Here is a 20,021-nt window from a genome sequence, read left to right on the forward strand (position 1 = left end):
ACTCTGCCTGTCCCTGATTCTGCCTGCCGTCCTGTACCTTTGCCTTACCCTGGATTATCGACCCCTGCCTGCCTTGACCTGTCGTTGCCTGCCCCTGTTGCTACAATAAACATTGTTACTTCGACAATCTGCATCTGGGTCTTACCTTGATTCCTGATAGATATGCTTTTCAGTTCCCTTCCATATGACTGGTTTCTAGAACAATTATAATTTAGCCTATATTTACAATCTCCTTACACAAACAGATTACTCATGTACCTAGGTCTTATCAATAGCTATTATCATATCAATGTATAAATTACAGTGCATGGAGAATGCTGTTAGTTTTATCCGAAAAAATAAAGTAGATGCTTTTTCCACTTGGAATTGGCAGGTTCGCTCGACCTTATTCATGGTTTCCTCGCTCATAAAGGTGGTGGATTATTTGACAAATACTATATTTGGCTACAGAAGTGCCATTTCTTAACGATCTCTGTAGCTTCCGTCCAAAAACAAATCCTGTGAAATGACGTCAACACATACTGGAGGAGTTACTGGCTAGCTACAAGTGGCTAGCTTAGCTAACGAACTAGCTATTCGGTTGCGGCGTGCATGACCAGAAAGACGTCAATGAACCACCAAAAACACACCCCATTTCTGTTATAAAATTGAAAAAGAGGAGGTTTTTTGTGCCTAAAGTCGACCATTAAAGCTAATTTTCTGCAAATGTTTTTTTGTTGCCATTGCTTATTATGTGTTCATAGGCTATATTGGGGCGGCGAATCAACCTGTTCTGAATATTGAGGGGGATGTCTCCCCATCCCCAGTGGCAATTTTGTCTAGGATTTACACGAGCGTAACTCGGGTCTGAATTTCCGCCATTGTGTAAATGTCTTTCCCTGAAGATGCTAACAAACTGTAAACAATGGAATACAACATATGGACATTCTAATTAGTGGCAGCTGTAGTTCTATACATTCAGAACATTAATCTTGAAATCTAAGTTACACCCCCACATCCTTTGTTTCTCCTACCTGCATCCAAGGCTGTGTATGTTTTATGGGGTCCTTAAATACACAGGGTGCTTTGACGTGTGCTGCTGGAGTTTCCTTTGGCGTATTATAGGCTCTTAACGCTAAATGGGATATTTCACTCTTCACAAATCCTTTGTTGCCCAGAAATGGACAAAAAAGGGTGATTGGGATTTAATGTCCTGCCAATGTCTCAGCCTGTTGGACACCAGGCCTGCTTACCTTGTTTTGTTCCACAAAAGCCTTTTGTCTCAAGCTCTTGCTCTGATCCATTTTCCAGAGCTGAGTGGGAGAAAGAAATGCCACCTGCCACTGCATTATCTTAGCTACACTCACACTTGCACACAGACCTTCCTCCCACCTCGCTGTGACAATAAGTGTTAACGCTGCCCACTGTAGCTCTGGTCTCCCTAGCGACCAGGCTTCTTGGGGAGGCTGCCATAATGGGTGAGCTCAGAACGATGGCGTGCCATCCAGGCTCGGTACCGCCACGGAAACATGCCTGTCTCCAATTCTATCTGGCCAGGTGCCGGGGGGGGTTGGCATGCACCCGTTGGTGAGCTGTGGATGACGATAGCTACCTGCTGGGTGTCCACGCAGAGATATTCAGAGGGAGAGAGAGAAAGGGAGAGCGAGGTAGAAAGGAATAGGGGAAGAATGTGTCTGACAGAGGAGAGAATGGAAAGGGGCAGTGATTAGGGAGAGAGGACTGAGTGGTAAATGGGGGATGATGAGGCTGAAAGAGTTAGAGAGAGGCTTAAATGTCTGTGGAGATCCTTCCATGGCCTATATGGAAGCTGGGTTATAGGGGTGGAGCTGGGCTATAGGGGTGGGGTATAAGGGTGGAACTGGGGTCATATGGGTGGAGCTGGGGTTATAATGGTGGAACTGGGGTCATGTGGGTGGAGCTGGGGTTATAATGGTGGAACTGGGGTCATGTGGGTGGAGCTGGGGTTATAATGGTGGAGCTGGGATTATAGGGGTGGAGCTGGGGTTATAGGGGTGGGTGTAGTTAGGACTAGATATGGGGCTGAGGGTATAGTTAGGACTAGAGCTAGGGCTGAGGGTATAGTTAGGACTAGAGCTAGGGCTGAGGGTATAGTTAGGACTAGAGCTAGGGCTGAGGGTATAGTTAGGACTAGAGCTAGGGCTGAGGGTATAGTTAGGACTAGAGCTAGGGCTGAGGGTATAGTTAGGACTAGAGTTAGGGCTGAAAGTATAGTTAGGACTAGAGCTAGGGCTGAGGGTATAGTTAGGACTTGATATGGGGCTGAGGGTATAGTAAGGACTAGAGCTAGGGCTGAGGGTATAGTTAGGACTAGAGCTAGGGCTGAAAGTATAGTTAGGACTAGAGTTAGGGCTGAGGGTATAGTTAGGACTAGAGTTAGGGCTGAAAGTATAGTTAGGACTAGAGCTAGGGCTGATGGTATAGTTAGGACTAGAGCTAGGGCTGATGGTATAGTTAGGACTAGAACTAGGGCTGAGGGTATAGTTAGGACAAGAGTTAGGGCTGAGGGTATAATTAGAACTGAGGTTAGGGCTGAGGGTATAGTTAGGACTAGAGTTAGGGCTGAAAGTATAGTTAGGACTAGAGCTAGGGCTGATGGTATAGTTAGGACTAGAGCTAGGGCTGAGGGTATGGTTAGGACTAGAGTTAGGGCTGAAAGTATAGTTAGGACTAGAGTTAGGGCTGAGGGTATAGTTAGGACTAGATTTAGGGCTGAAGGTATAGTTAGGACTAGAGCTGGGGCTTAGGCTGGCATGGAAGGAGAGTATGGCCTCTTTATCAATTGCATACTCCTCTCTCATCACCTCCTCAAAAGGGAACCTCTGGCTTTCTCATCCAATGGGAGAAGGAGGTGAGTAGAGAGGACGTGGGGAGTATGCAATTAAAAAAAGGCCCTTGAGAGAGAAGAGTTGATTCTGTGTTACCTCTTTCTCTCTCTCTCCTGTCCCCTCTGCAATGGCAGCTGCTCCTAACAGGTGCGTGGCTACCTCCAGGCAGATGGTCAGAGAAATTAGGTAGTTGGCAGGTTACTTTACACAGCCTTTCTTTCGCCACACACACACACACACACACACACACACACACACACACACACACACACACACACACACACACACACACACACACACACACACACACACACACACACACACACACACACACACACACACACACACACACACACACACTGAGCAACAGAACATAAGTGAGAGGGGGGAGGTTGGCGAGGTAGAGGAAGAGACGGTGAAGTAATGGAGGACATAAAGATAGAAAGCATAAAGAGAGAAATAGAAAAGGAAAGAAATATCCATTGTTGCTTCATTTTTTTGAATCTCCCAAGTGGTATTGCATAAGGGGTGTAATGTATTGCATTACACCCCTTCAAATTAGTGGATTCGGCTATTTCAGCCACACCTGTTGCTGACAGGTGTATAAAATCGAGCACACAGCCATGCGTTCTCCAAACATTGGCAGTAGAATGTGTTAGACTGAAGAGCTCAGTGACTTTCAACGTAGCACCGTCATAGGATGCCACCTTTCCAAGTCAGTTTGTCAGATTTCTGCCCTGTTAGAGCTGCCCCGGTCAACTTTAAGGGATGTTATTGTGAAGTGGAAACACTCAGCCCGTGAAGTGGTAGGCCACACAAGCACACAGAACGGGACCGCCGAGTGCTGTAACGCGTAGTGCGTAAAAATCGTCTGTCCTCGGTTGCAACACTCACTACCGAGTTCCAAACTGCCTCTGGAAGCAACTTCAGCATAAGAACTGTTTTTCGGGAGCTTCATCAAATGCGTTTTCAAGCCCGAGGAGGAATAATGGTCTGGGGCTGTTTTTCATGGTTCAGGCTAGGCCCCTTAGTTCCAGTGAAGGGAAATCTTAACGCTACAGCACACAATGACATTCTAGACGATTCCAACTTTGTGGCAACAGTTTGGGGAAGGCCCAACATCAGGGCCCGACCTCACTAATGCTCTTGTGGCTGAATGAAAGCAAGTCCATGCAGCAATGTTCCAACATCTAGTGGAAATCCTTCCCAGAAGAGTGGAGGCTGTTATAGCAGCAAAGGGGGACCAACTCCATATAAATGCCAATGATTTTGGAATGAGATGTTTGACGAGCAGGTATCCACATACTTTTCGCCATGTAGTGTAAAGCTACTCTCAACAATATCCCCACTTTTCCCCCTGGAACATAACCACTCATTTCTCAGCTAAAAATCATCATATTCTCACAACCCAGAATAATGAATTTGCTTCCAACCTGGATTTCTCTATATGCTGTGTATTATACCAGACTAACTTACAATTCAAACCTTGCTTGCGGATTTCAGATGATATTCAGCCTGGTCCTATCCTATCCTGAATGTGTCTCAGCTATGTCCTTGGTGTACAGTCAACCCCAACATTATAACACCAGGCACCAGTAACCCCAAAAGGTCCAGCATGATTTTCCATAGAGGAGGAAAAGCAGGGACGGCCCTGTACTGGGGGTTAGCCTGAATGGTGTGTGTGTGTGTGTGTGTGTGTGTGTGTGTGTGTGTGTGTGTGTGTGTGTGTGTGTGTGTGTGTGTGTGTGTGTGTGTGTGTGTGTGTGTGTGTGTGTGTGTGTGTGTGTGTGTGTGTGTGTGTGTGTGTGTGTGTGTGTGTGTGTGTGTGTGTGTGTGTGTGTGGGGACCATATGAAAATGCTGCAGGCATTGGCATTGGGTATGCTGGGTCGTGGGGCCCTGTGACAGTGCACACACACATTCATAAACCCATTGCCTCCTCCCTATACACACACTGGGCACATCTGGGGGCACGTGAGCAGACATCTGCCAGGGCCTCATCCGTAGGGGAATCCGGAACACTAATGACCTATCTCTGTGCCCGTCTCTGCTCCACTGCTTTACAAATGAGAGAGAGCGAGAACTGCCAACAGTATTAAAAAATATATATATTTTCTTTGTAAGAAAACACTTTCCTTTAAGGAGTCATAAAAATCTTTTGAAAGTACTTACATGGAAGGAGGCAGCAGGAAATGTTTCAAAATTGTTCATTTGTGTGGCTTTTTAAAAGAAAGTATTTCCCTTGTAATCATTCCTGAACCATTCATTCATGAAGGTCATTCCTAATGACATCGTCGTTGTTGTTTCTACAGGTCCTGATAGAGGGGGGCTTTGGAGAAATCACCACAGAGATAGCCGAGGCCCAGGAGTTCTACTATGCTGAGGACTACCACCAGCAGTACCTCAGCAAGAACCCCCGTGGATACTGTGGCCTGAGCGGCACTGGAGTCTCCTGTCCAATAGGACTCAAGAAATAACCACCTCTGTCCAATAGGGAATGACCACCAACCTCTCCGATTGGCTAGTTTTGTTTTCTATGAATTTAAATGGCAGTTGCCTTAATTCCGATGCAGTAATGAAGCATATTCAGGGTTTATATAAAAACATAGAGACTTGACTTAAATGATTTCAAATGCTTTGGTAATCAATCACTACAAACTTAAATGAATGTACCCCAGTATGTACCCCAGTATGTACCTGTATGGACCCCAGTAAGTACCGGTACATACCCCAGTATGTACCCCAGTATGTACCAGTATGTACCCCAGTATGTGCCAGTATATGTACCAGTATGTACCCCAGTATGTACCAGTATGTACCCCTGTATGTACCAGTATATGTACCAGTATGTACCCCAGTATGTACCAGTATATGTACCAGTATGTACCAGTGTATGTACCCAAGTATGTACCCAAGTATGTGTACCAGTATATGTACCAGTATATGTACCAGTATGTACCAGTATATGTGCCAGTATATGTACCAGTATGTACCTCAGTATGTACCAGTATATGTGCCAGTATATGTACCCGTATGTACCAGTGTGTACCCCAGTATGTACCCCAGTATATGTACCAGTATGTACCCCAGTATGTACCAGTATGTACCCCTGTATGTACCAGTATATGTACCAGTATGTACCCCAGTATGTACCAGTATATGTACCAGTGTATGTACCCAAGTATGTACCCAAGTATGTGTACCAGTATATGTACCAGTATATGTACCAGTATATGTGCCAGTATGTACCCCAGTATGTACCAGTATATGTGCCAGTATATGTACCCGTATGTACCAGTGTGTACCCCAGTATGTACCCCAGTATGTACCAGTATGTACATCAGATTGAACTCTATGGTGTGTTGGTGGATTAAACGATTAAAATGCCTGTTGATGTTTGGCTGGTTCCTTTGTGGAGTGTTTGGCCAGTTCCTTTGTGGAGTGTTTGGCCAGTTCCTTTGTGGAGTGTTTGGCCAGTTCCTTTGTGGGGTGTTTGGCCAGTTCCTTTGTGGAGTGTTTGGCCAGTTCCTTTGTGGGGTGTTTGGCCAGTTCCTTTGTGGAGTGTTTGGCCAGTTCCTTTGTGGGGTGTTTGGCCAGTTCCTTTGTGGAGTGTTTGGCCAGTTCCTTTGTGGGGTGTTTGGCCAGTTCCTTTGTGGGGTGTTTGGCCAGTTCCTTTGTGGAGTGTTTGGCCAGTTCCTTTGTGGGGTGTTTGGCCAGTTCCTTTGTGGAGTGTTTGGCCAGTTCCTTTGTGGAGTGTTTGGCCAGTTCCTTTGTGGGGTGTTTGGCCAGTTCCTTTGTGGGGCGTTTGGCCAGTTCCTTTGTGGGGTGTTTGGCCAGTTCCTTTGTGGGGTGTTTGGCCAGTTCCTTTGTGGGGTGTTTGGCCAGTTCCTTTGTGGAGTGTTTGGCCAGTTCCTTTGTGGGGTGTTTGGCCAGTTCCTTTGTGGGGTGTTTGGCCAGTTCCTGTGTGGGGCGTTTGGCCAGTTCCTTTGTGGGGTGTTTGGCCAGTTCCTTTGTGGAGTGTTTGGCCAGTTCCTTTGTGTGGCGTTTGGCCAGTTCCTTTGTGGGGTGTTTGGCCAGTTCCTTTGTGGAGTGTTTGGCCAGTTCCTTTGTGGGGTGTTTGGCCGGTTCCTTTGTGGAGTGTTTGGCCAGTTCCTTTGTGGAGTGTTTGGCCAGTTCCTTTGTGGGGTGTTTGGCCAGTTCCTTTGTGGAGTGTTTGGCCAGTTCCTTTGTGTGGTGTTTGGCCAGTTCCTTTGTGGGGTGTTTGGCCAGTTCCTTGGTGGAGTGTTTGGCCAGTTCCTTTGTGGGGTGTTTGGCCAGTTCCTTTGTGGAGTGTTTGGCCAGTTCCTTTGTGGGGTGTTTGGCCAGTTCCTTTGTGTGGTGTTTGGCCAGTTCCTTTGTGGGGTGTTTGACCAGTTCCTTGGTGGAGTGTTTGGCCAGTTCCTTTGTGGGGTGTTTGGCCAGTTCCTTTGTGTGGTGTTTGGCCAGTTCCTTTGTGGAGTGTTTGGCCAGTTCCTTTGTGTGGTGTTTGGCCTGTGTTAGATGACCTCCTTTCTGTGATCTTTGCCTTAAGCCTTATTCTGATCACTCCCTGAGTCATCTGTCAGAGTTGTGTGTGTGTGTGTGTGTGTGTGTGTGTGTGTGTGTGTGTGTGTGTGTGTGTGTGTGTGTGTGTGTGTGTGTGTGTGTGTGTGTGTGTGTGTGTGTGTGTGTGTGTGTGTGTGTGTGTGTGTGTGTGTGTGTGTGTGTGTGTGTGTGTGTGTGTGTGTGTGCGAGAGACCCTGTGTAGGTTGGCATCACCATAACAGAGAGGGGGGGGGTTAGAGGATGTCAGGAACAGGGCAGCTTGTATGTACATTAGTAGAGCAGGAGGGGCAGCATCACAGACACGCTGACATTTCCCATCCCTACATAGAGACTGGAGCAAGGCACTGTGGGTAATGGCTGAAGGATGATGCGGTATTGTCTCTCATGTTGGGAAAGCCACACACAAAATGTCCAACTGGTGCTTCTTACTGCAGACTACTGCCCTAAAAGACGTTATAGTCCAGGGGTTCCCAAACTTTTTCACTCAGGCCCCCCTTCCAGCATTGGGGAACACCCCCCTCCCCCCTCCCCCCTCCCCCTCCCCCTCCCCCCTCCGCGAGCGCCATGTCTATTTCTATGGGCACAAACTGTTCTCACTCTTCTTGTTGGCAGAGAGAATATTTTACAGGACCAAAAGTTATAAATAGCTCTCTAAGGTATACAATGACTGACATGACGAGAGGAACTGATGATGCACTACCCGATTTAGAAATTGCACCTTGTGCCTTCTACTACTGCGACTTTCAAGAGTAAGTTTAAAGCCGGACTGAGCCCCACAGTTTGGGAAGCACTGTTCTAATCGATGACAAGACATTGGGCTTTAACATAGATTTTTCACCCTTGTGTCTTGATGTAGTTTCTACAGCTACCTTATGAATATGAAATAGTCTTCTATTGAACTGGCATCTCTCTCTCTCTCTTTCTCTTTTTCACACACTCACCAGTTCCTACACACATCTATTCATCTTTCCATCTGTCCTGTAGTCTACCTATCTGCCCAACGCTGCCAGCCAGCCCATCCACACACACTAACTCCTCTCTCTCTCTTCTCTCCCACAGTGTCAGCGCATATTCATTCTCTTGAATTAAAGAGCTGACTGACAACCGACACACACAAACAAGAGCCTTTATGCTGAGCTCTCATCAACACTACCATGCCTTGCAGGAGATGACTCCTTTGGCGTAGTCCTCCTTGGTTCTCTTCACTAACGAGCGGCGTGCCAATACACTGTGGGATCATGTCCATGTACAATGGGCTGCTGCTAGAACAGAGCTATTAGAGAAACTATTGTTGCCAACAACCCAAGGAAATGGGCTGAATTGTTCTTCAGTAGTTTACAACAGCTGATAGAGGAACCTCCAGTTAGTTGTGGGGTTTGGGAGGGTGAGTTGCAGTTCTACAATAAGCATGGTTTTTGGTTGGGTTTTGATGTACTCTATTTAAGGAGGAGTGTCAGTGATGGTTTTGCTGGATGGATGGATGGATGGATGGATGAACGAACAGACAGAGGGATATGTGACGTTTTTCAGTTTCAGTAAGCAGCTGAAGGCCCAGCCAGCTGGGCTAATCCCCAGACCCAGACCAGGTGGCTCCTGCACCACGCTCCTCTCCCTCAGCTGCCACAAATCTGCCACTGCAGCCTGGGCAAGGCTCGCCTGGCTCTGGGGCCCAGGATACAGGACCAGAAACTGGCAGAGCACTGGAGCATGGTAACAGCACACACACACAAACAGGCATACACACAGATGGTTGCACTGAAAACAGAGAGCTACACAGCATGCTCTCAAGTACAGGTAATGCTGGGAAGGCCGTTATTTTGGCTACCATGGCTATGCTCCCATCCACAGGGCACAAGTGGTCACTGAGTTGTTTGATGAGCATAAAACCGATGTGAACTATATGGCAGTTACAGTTGAAGTCGGAAGTTTACATACACTTAGGTTGGAGTCATTAAAACTAGTTTTTCAACCACTCCACAAATTTCTTGTCAACAAACTATAATTTTGGCAAGTCTGTTAGTACATCTACTTTGTGCATGACACAAGTAATTTTTCCAACAATTGTTTACAGACAGATTATTTCACACTGTATCACAATTCCAGTGGGTCAGAAGTTTACATACACTAAGTTGACTGTGCCTTTAAACAGCTTGGAAAATTCCAGAAAATGATGTCATGGCTTTAGAAGCTTCTGATAGGCTAATTGACATCGTTTGAGTCAATTGGAGGTTTATCTGTGGATGTATTTCAAGGCCTACCTTCAAACTCAGTGCCTCTTTGCTTGACATCATGGGAAAATCAAAAGAAATCAGTCAAGACCTCAGAAAAGAAATTGGAGAACTCCACAAGTCTGGTTCATCCTTTTGGAGCAATTTCCAAACACCTGAAGGTACCACGTTCATCTGTACAAACAATAGTAAGCAAGTATAAACACCATGGGACCACGCAGCCGTCATACCACTCAGGAAAGAGACGCGTTCTGTCTCCTAGAGATGCACGTACTTTGGTGCGAAAAGTGCAAATCAATCCCAGAACAACAGCAAAGAACCTTGTGAAGATGCTTGAGGAAACGGGTGCAAAAGTATCTATATCCACAGTAAAACGAGTCCTATATCGACATAACCTAAAAGGCCGCTCAGCAAGGAAGAAGCCACTGCTCCAAAACCGCCATAAAAAAGGCAAACTCCGGTTTGCAACTGCACATGGGGACAAAGATCCAACTTTTTGGAGAAATGTCCTCTGGTCTGATGAAACAAAAATAGAACTGTTTGGCCATAATGACCATCGTTATGTTTAGAGGAAAAAGGGGGAGGCTTGCAAGCCGAGGAACACCATCCCAACCGTGAAGCACGGGGGTGGCAGCATCGTGTTGTGGGGGTGCTTTGTAGCAGGAGGGACTGGTGCACTTCACAAAATAGATGGCGTCATGAGGAAGGAAAATTATGTGGATATATTGAAGCAACATCTCAAGACATCAGTCAGGAAGTTAAAGCTTGGTCGCAATTGGGTCTTCCAAATGGACAATGACCCCAAGCATACTTCCAAAGTTGTGGCAAAATGGCTTAAGGACAACAAAGTCAAGGTATTAGAGTGGCCATCACAAAGCCCTGACCTCAAGCCTACAGAAAATGTATGGGCAGAACTGAAAAAGCGTGTGTGAACAAGGAGGCCTACAAACCGACTTCAACTGTACCTGTATGTATGCACATACAGAAAGTCACACAACGCCGCCCGCCAAAACAACCATTGATACACACACACACATTTACCAAAAGGTGATGCAACATCTTTACAAAACATATTTCTACACTTGAACAATGGAACAGCTAGAGCTGGTCTGAAATGATTATATTGTACGGTGGTCCACTATCTGTCGTAAATCAAATGAAATTGTATTAGTCACCTGCACCGAATACAACAGGTGAAGACCTTAGAGTGAAATGCTTACTTACAAGCCCCTAACCAACAATGCAGTTAAAATACAGATTATACAGATAAGAATAAGAAATAAAAGTAACAAGTAATTAAAGAGCAGCAGTAAAATAACAATAGCGAGACTATATACAGGGGGTCAATGTGCGGGGCCACCGGTTAGTTGAGATAATATGTACATGTAGGTAGAGTTATTAAAGTGACTATGCATAGATGATAACAACAGAGAGTAGGCAGCGGGGTAAAAGAGGGGGTGGGGGCAATGCAAATTGTCTGGGTTGCCATTTGATTAGATGTTCAGGAGTCTTATGGCTTAGGGGTAGAAGCTGTTTAGAAGTCTCTTGAACCTAGCAGAGAGAACAGTCTATGACTAGGGTGGCTGGAGTCTTTGACAATTTTTTGTGCCTTCCTCTGACACCGCCTGGTATAGAGGTCATGGATGGCAGGAAGATTGGCCCCAGTGATGTACTGTGCCGTTCGCACTACCCTCTGTAGTGCCTTGCGGTCGGAGGCCGAGCAGTTGCCATCCAGGCAGTGATGCAACCAGTCAGGATGCTCTTGATGGTCCAGCTGTAGAACCTTTTGAGGATCTGAGGACCCATGCCATGATAGCACTATAGTGGGGTTTCAAAATTATCTACATGAAAACAGGCAGTCATAGACTAACTATTTCATGGTGGCATTTCACTTCATGATGATACGATCATTCCTTTTAATAACGCCTATAAAATCTAATCTCAGTTGCTTAAACTTGGCCCTAAAACTGTCAGCCTATAAAATGGGAATGTATTTACTGCCCCCCAGTGGTCCATGCATATATTGCAACTTGATTTTTTTCTACTGCTGTGAATTTTTATTACGCAATGAAATAGAAGAGGGTGAGTGTAGAAGAGGGTGAGTGCTATGGCTGTACTACAATGTATGTTTAAGGATTATGGTTAGGGTAACACTAACCCTAACCCTTAGACTGGTAATACAATGCACCTACAACTATAGCACTAATTCTAACCCTAGACTGGTAATACATTATACTACCAGCAGTAACACTAACCCAAACTCTAATCCTAACCCTACAAATAAAATATTTTACTTTCCAACCCTGGTGAATGTTTTATGTTTGGAAATATTGATATCACTGTTGTGACAATAAGCAGGCATTCTTCTCACCCTGTAGTCCAAGCCTGTGGGTCCTACATGTCTCCTCTAGAGGACAGTACACCACACCTTACTGAGCTGATGTCCAATAAGTTATACTGTCACTGTGAATAGAGCTAGTCAAAGACTTTATTTGCAGACACAGTAAGACTGGACCATATTTTACAGGGTTCTTTTCTGCTTATGCATTCACCATTTCGACACAAAACCCACCATTGGTGTGCGTGGCCAAAGAGCTCTATTTTCATGTCATCTGACCAAAGCACCAGTTCCAATTTAAGGGCCAATTCCGTTTAGCAGACTCCAGGCGTTTACATTTGTTGGATGACATGAAAATAGATCTCTTTGGCCACACACACCAGTGGTGGGTTTGTCATCTGAATGAGAACGCATGAGCAGAAAATAACCCACTACCTACTGTAAAACACAGTGGTTGATCTTTGATGTTATGGAGCTATTTTGCTTCCACTGGTCCTGGGGGCCCTTGTTAAGGTCAACGGCATCATGAACTTTACCGAGTACCAGGACATTTTAGCCAAAAACCTGGTTGCCTCTGCCAGGAGGCTGAAAGTTGGCCGCAAGTGGATCTTCCAGCAAGACAATGACCCCAAGCACACTTCAAAATCCACAAAGAAATTATTAATTTGCCACAAAAGCAACTTTTTGAAATTGGCTTATCAGTCTCTGGACTTGAAACCCATTGAAAACCTCTGGTTTGAATTGAGAGGGCAGTCCATAAACACACACAAAGGATATCAAGGATCTGTAAGGATTCTGTACGGAGGAATGGTCTAAGATCCCTCCTTGCCTGGAAACCCGACGTTGAATTGCATTGAATTCTACGTCGGGCAGAAATGAACATGAACAGAAATGAATCAGGAAAGTTTCCTCTCACAACCTCTGTAAGCCAGAATGCTGAATAAAATGATATTTCAACATACTTTACCGTTTGTCCATGTGGTTGGTTCTTTTGGCGGTAGGAATGTGAACTGGTAAAGTACGTTAAAATATAATTTTATTCAACATTCTGGCTTGTAGAGGTCGTGAGAGGAAACGTTCCTGATTCAAACGCTAATTTCTGCCCGATGTGAATTCAACGACGATTTCCAGGCAAGGATTCCTCCCAATGTGTTCACCAACTCATAAAGCATGTTAGAAAAAAACTCAGTGCCAGTATGGAGTACCACAGAATGAGTCATACTACCCATAAAACCTAGCGATTAAACGAGGAAATGGTTCCAATAGTTTTTCCATCATTCATTTTTCCCTTAGGGGATTTAAGAAACACTTAAAATAAAGGCTGTTTCGTGTAGGCTTCCCTGACATGACGATTTGATAACCGTGTAAATCTTTTTTGGACAAGGTGATTTTTCTCAATATATTCACCTGTATTTACCCCCCAAAAATAAAATGCTAATTAGCTGCTGATGTGGCTATCATAAAGAACTACAAATGCCATGATCTGGACGAGACTGTCAAGTCGAGGCAAAGGTAAGAATCTGTAGATTAACTATATAATGTTAGCTAAATTTAGTAATGAATAAATTGGCTACATTTCTTTAAACTGTCAAATCTTTGAACTGTCTTGTGCAAGTTTTAAATTGACACATTACCTGTTGGCAAAGGTGTCAGCTAGAGATGACGTGCAAGAGCTTGCAGGGATTTGTAGTCTTGCATGTCTACTTTGATGCTAATTAGCATTTTAGAATCTGAGAGTAAATAGAGACAAATATATTGATAAAAGTAACCTTGTCCGAGAGAGATTTACATGATTATCAAAACATCACGCCAGGATAAGCCTACACGAAGCACAGCCCTTATTTTAAGTGTTTCTAAAATTCCATATGGGAAAAATGAATGGTGGAAAAACTATTGGAACCATTTCCCTGTCTGACTGCTAGGTTTTATGGGTATTATGACACCACCACTGTGGGGCTCTATACTCGCAAGGTGAGGTATTGAAAACAGGGGTGTCAGTCATTTTGACCACTACCTTTTTGAGAAAAATGATATTACTTGTTTAAACAAAATCTCTTTCCCTGAGTAATTGAATTAGTATAAAATAATATAATTTCCCAATTTTTTGGGAGCATACAATATACAGGTAACTGCTAAAATAATGGAAACACTTGAGTAAATGAGGGATACAAAGTATATTGAAAGCAGGTGCTTCCACACAGGTGTGGTTCCTGAGTTAAACAATGAACATCCCATCATGCTTAGGGTCATGTATAAAAATGTTGGGAAGACCATTATTTTGGCTACCATGGCTATGCCTCCATAGGATGACTATGCCCCCCCCACTCCACAGTGCACGAGTGGTCACTGACTGGTTTGATAAGCATGAAAACCATACGCCATGACGGTCTCAAGTCACCAGATCTCAACCGAATTGAACACTTACGGGAGATTCTGGAGCGGCACCTGAGACAATGTTTTCCACCACCATCAACAAAACACCTAAATGATGGAATTTGTCATGGAAGAATAGTGTCACATCCTTCCGATAGATTTTATAAGTGTCGAAATCTATGCCAAGGTGCATTGAAGCTATGTTGGGGTTTCCTTTATTTTTGGCAGTTACCTGTAGCTCAGTATTTGAATTATTTATTTTACACAGTCATTTTTGCTCCTCTTTATCAAGGGTGTCAATAATTTAGGAACCCACTGTATATGGGAGCCAGTTAGAGTGCTTCATGTCTGGATGTCAGGGCCAAACACACCTTCATCTTGGCACTAGACCGACCAGCTGAGGAAGCAGGAGACGGAGGAGAGGAGGGGGAGTCAAGACACCACTTTTCATGTACTTTCAGACAGTTGTAAATAACTGCTTTGACCCTGTTCACCCCATCAACACAGCACTTAGCCCTCGAAAGTTTAAGCCTACATAAACATAGCCTGTAGCCTGACTGAACATCAGTGTGATATTGTAGAAGACTGATAGAAGGGGAGGGCAACAATGATTGATGGCTGTTGCGACAGCATTGCCCTAGAAAACCCACAGCAACAGTGGACTGAGGGGAATAACAAGCGCTCTCCAACAGCCGATAAAGCGATAAGGAACAAGAGAGAGATGAACGTTGTTTATCACAGTGATGTCCTCTTTGTTAAAAATTAAACACTGTATAATGATGATCGCTCTTGAGAGAAACAATTTAAATTGACATTGACACTGAAATTGGCCATGACTAGTCTCACACACCGATGATGCACAAGGAAGGGAAAGTGATTGAGTGAAGGTTAGGAGAATATGGGAGTCAAATCTCTTAGTAAATGGGGGATGTAGACCTGAGAATTTCCCCCTTATATTCCTATAAAATCAGTAGGCCTATAAGCAACAATAGGACACATTAAAAACAAGACAATACATTAAAACCAAACTCTTTTAATACTACCGTAGAATCATGTCAACTACTTTTACATGGCTACCATGAATATTTGTACAAAAATGCAGTAAAAATAGTATTGATTAATATATACAGATATGTATTCTTAGTGTAGGCAGGCAGGTTGTACATGTAGAATGACAAGTACATTGAAGGTGTTGCACAAGTTTTACACAATACAGATATTGGTTCCCCCCATCACTGATACTACTTCCCAATCCAACAGACTCTCAGAAGAAAACAGAGAATAATATAATGATTTAAAAAAATGGAGAAAAAAAAATAATCTGTAAATTACAAATATCTGGACATTTTGAATCACATACAGGTACATATTGACAACATGCAGACTTCTTACTGTGTTTACGTTTAAGGATATGACTGCAGGACAAGCTTATAGGGAAGATTCAACAGACCAGGGGTCTAGGCCAAAAACACAAATCTAGAAACAAAATCATTGCATGTATACAAGTCACCTCATTTTGGGTTGTAATGGTGGCTGTAGTACATCATTTGGACAGGGGCATGTTATTGTGTTGTTGGTAACCATCAGATAAATGCAGTGAGGGAAGAGTGTCTTAAAACCAGCATGTACGAAACAAAACAAGGATGAAGGACTACTATTACCCCAACCGTTTGAAAGAAAGAAATTATTCAAACCTGGTGTTTTTAGAAATAGATAGGGACCGTATTCAATTTAATTTGATGTCTGTGACTTTCAAAAGGATAGTGGCTAATTATTACCAACAACATTTGATCTGCTTTAAACGTCAATTATAAGCAGATGGGAAAATATTGCAGGTAGAAGAAAAGGGCATTTAACGCAACCTACTGGAGCCTGGTGAAGTAAACCATCATATCAATCAGCACACTTAGAACTGGCTCATCAAATCGGACCATTGGATTTATCATCATCATCAGAGATCGGGATTGAAATAACAGACAGTGTGAGGTTACAGTCTGAGTGGTTAGAGTGTAGAAAAGCACCAGGGTGGAATCAGTGTGTCAACAAAATGTAGAATCTCAGTGTTGGTGTAGTGTCTAAAACAGGAAGGGGCAATAGAAAACTGATCACAACGCCAGTTCTCCACAAACAGACAGGGAATTTTAAATGCATTTTGTACAGGGCTTGTTCTAAGTCCCGTAAGTTATTCAGCCATACCAAGACACTCATTGAACCGACACAGGAAAAACTCAACAAAACACACAAAGGGAAACAAAAATGATTGTGTGAGTGAGTGTCATTCCCCTCGACCATTTTCACAGAGACTGTGTAATAGCACTTGGAACATTTTGTGTAACATCATATTATTATTTTTTTTCATCCTCACAAGATCGTTGTGATGCATTTTCTTATTCCTTATAAGTTTGAATAAATGTTTCTCTCTCTCTGCAGAAGCACACAAACTGCAAGGAAACCCCATTCCTGAACCACTGTTCTCAAACAACACAATATCTCTAGAAAAATGTAACCATGCACTTTATAGACTGTCTTCACGTGATGACATCTGATTGGCTATCCATTTTTCCCTATAAGGAAAAGGTGGCTACAAGGCCATTCTGTTTTTTTTCTTAGTTCACTTTTTTTCCCCTCTCTTTAAAACAGACTGTCAGGGACAAGACATGGACACAGAAAAATTCACATTGAGGAAAAATCACAGAAATATCATTGTACATAATGCTTTCACTTGAAGGCGCATGGCTTGTAACAGGTTTAAGCATTGTTTTCTGTGAAGAACACCGATAGCCAGAACACCCAGGGAGGAGAGAGAGAAGATAGAAAAGAGAGAGAGGCCACATTGACAGTTACATACAGCAAACGGAGCAAAGTAAATACACAAACTGTATCAGACCAGTGCATGCATTGGCAAGATAAAAAAAATCCCATGGTCGACAAACAGCACTGACAACATCAGGAACAACCTCTGACAACTTTAAGTATTGAGTATTTATAATATTCCTTAGGGTTACTTCAATTCATGCAGCACCAGTCCCTCACCACCTCAGTGGCTAACATGCCCTGATGAGAGAAGCGCTATTCATCATTAGTGCTTGTGGTACATACGCAGTGGTGCGAGAGCAAAGCTAACACACGTCCAGCAAACAGTCCATAAAGGCGACCTATGGGCTTCTTTAAACTGGCATGCAACACAACCGCTAAGAGCTGAAAGCAAGGTGCTGCCCCATCACTGCTAACTGTGTGACTTTACATCAACAGAATCATAAAGAGAGGAACCAATCACTGAGGTGGCTGCATCTAGAAAAGTGAAAATGATAGTGGACGGAAACAAACTCTGTGATCATACATGTAGCACATCAACAGCTGTATGTCGACGAGGAACAGAGATCACTCCCCCTCTCGCCCAGGCGGACAGCCTTAAAGCGGGAAGGCTGAACATGGGGAATGTTCCTGTGAGAGAGATGGGGGGGGTCAAATTCTCCTTCCTCCAGACGAGGATGTTACGGCAGGAAGTGGCAGAGGGACAGAGCTCAGTTGGACACAGGAAGGTCAGGGCGCCGGGTCTGGATGATTTTTGGTTTGGGGCAATTCTTTGGTTCCTCTTCCTCCTCCTCTGTGTCGCTATCGCACACGTGGACTACGACGCTGGGAGTGGACTCTGTTCCCGCATGCAGCTCAAACTTCTCTCCTGTAGACAGAGTGAGTGAATGAGAAGAGAGCGAGAGAAACAGAGACAGAAGGTAAGTACAAGGCAGATGTTTCAAAATTCAAAGCAACAGATCTCAGATCAGTTTTCTACAGTAGAATACATGACCTCAAGAGGGAGCCCACGTTCAGTATGACGAGGCAAACTCAAGGATTTTCTACTGGTCATAAGGACCTCAACCCAGGGAAAACTGAGATTATATGGGGCGGCAGGTAGCCTAGTGGTTAGAGTGTTGGGCCAGTCACCGAAAGGTTGCTAGATCGAATCCCCGAGCTGACAAGGTACAAATCTGTCATCCTGCCCCTGAACAAGGCAGTTAACCCACTGTTCCTAGGCCGTCATTGTAAATAAGAATTTGTTCTTAACTGACTTGCCTAGTTAAATTTATTTTAAAAATCTCCCTCTTGCTGCACTCTTGCCATCTAACAGCAGCAGTCACTGGTTTATCAATTCAACACAAATATCCATAAAACTTTTGCTTCATGTTGATGTCCAAATATCATGTCAATCATTAATGTTAGATGGAAAGATGGAGAAGTCGATATACCTCGAAGTTCTGTGACATATTAGGAATGTCTATGTAGCTGAGGTATAGGTATAGCATCCCTTGGGCCAAGAGGTATGATTCTAGTACAGTAATGTTGGCCAAATCAATCAATACAAGTGTGCTTGTCTGTGTGTGTGCACCCAATAAAACTTGAAGAAAATATTAAAGTCTCTGTCAAAATCCTGTTTATACATATTGTACAACAGCTGATGAAACGAACACTGTAAAAGTGTGAAAAATGTGATCAGAGTTATTTCCTGATAGTTGCTGGTTCAGAATACAATTCACACAGGACTTTCTAATAAGCAAAAATAGAACTGTTTGGCCATAATGACCATCGTTATGTTTGGAGGAAAAAGGGGGAGGCTTGCAAGCCGAAGAACACCATCCCAACCGTGAAGCACGGGGGTGGCAGCATCATGTAGTGAGGGTGCTTTGCTGCAGGAGGGAATGGTGCACTTCACAAAATAGATGGCATCATGAGGGAGGAAAATGATGTGGATATATTGAAGCAACATCTCAAGACATCAGTCAGAAAGTTAAAGCTTGGTCGCAAATGGGTCTTCCAAATGGACAATGACCCCAAGCATACTTCCAAAGTTGTGGCAAAATGGCTTAAGGACAACAAAGTCAAGGTATTGTAGTGACTATCACAAAGCCCTGATCTCAATCCTATAGAAAATTTGTGGGCAGAACTGAAAAAGTGTGTGCGAGCAAGGAGGCCTACAAACCTGACACCAGCTCTGTCAGGAGGAATGAGCCAAACTCCACCCAACTTATTGTGGGTAGCTTGTGGAAGGCTACCCAAAATGACCCAAGTCAAACAATTTAAAGACAATGCTACAAAAAACGAATTGAGTGTATGTAAACTTCTGACCCACTGGGAATGTGATGAAAGAAATAAAAGCTGAAAGAAATCATTCTCGCTACTATTATTCTGACATTTCACATTCTTAAAATAAAGTGGTGATCCTGTTACTAGGAATAAATGTCAGCAATTGTGAAAAACTGAGTTTAAATGTATTTGGCTAAGGTGTATGTAAACTTCCGACTTCAACTGTAGCTTCAAGTGTTTTAACCAAATACTGGTGGATTCAACTGATAAAAGAATGGACGACCTGACCAGAGAGGTCCCGGACCTGAATAACAGTTTGCAGTTCTCCCAGGGTCAGCTTGATGACAGCAATCTGTAAGTTAGAGAGAGGACATCAGTTCTGTGTGAGTCTATGATAGCAATGATGGATGAATCAGACTCTCAAGGGCCAATCAAGGCGGAACAACATGGTTGTGGACGGAATTGCAGAATCTCCACATGACGGAGACTGATGGACCACAGGAAGTTTGAGGTGGAGCGCGCCCACAGGACTGTAAAACCCACCACCGGCCCAGGTGTTAGTGGTCAAGAT

The 20,021-nt window shown here is 43.9% G+C and overlaps 2 protein-coding genes across 7 annotated transcripts in view; one reads left to right on the forward strand and one right to left on the reverse strand.

The window, feature by feature from the left end:
• LOC106571446 (mitochondrial peptide methionine sulfoxide reductase) overlaps window positions 1–6,233 on the forward strand; it is a 110,065-nt gene extending 103,832 nt beyond the window's left edge. The window contains exon 6 of the mRNA XM_014144564.2: window positions 5,158–6,233. Within this exon, the coding sequence (XP_014000039.1) occupies window positions 5,158–5,322 (165 nt within the window). The 3' untranslated portion in view covers window positions 5,323–6,233. The remainder of the gene's footprint in view (window positions 1–5,157) is intronic.
• Window positions 6,234–15,385: 9,152 nt separating this feature from the next.
• Window positions 15,386–20,021, reverse strand: part of LOC100306775 (regulator of calcineurin 2) — a 115,355-nt gene continuing 110,719 nt past the window's right edge. For all 6 annotated transcript variants that reach the window (XM_014144317.2, XM_014144315.2, XM_014144314.2 and 3 more), the window contains 1 exon segment: window positions 15,386–18,050. In XM_014144317.2, coding sequence (XP_013999792.1) covers window positions 17,893–18,050 — 158 coding nt within the window. In that variant the 3' untranslated portion in view covers window positions 15,386–17,892.

Source organism: Salmo salar, chromosome ssa15, assembly GCF_905237065.1.
Source record: "Salmo salar chromosome ssa15, Ssal_v3.1, whole genome shotgun sequence".
NCBI lineage: Eukaryota > Metazoa > Chordata > Actinopteri > Salmoniformes > Salmonidae > Salmo > Salmo salar.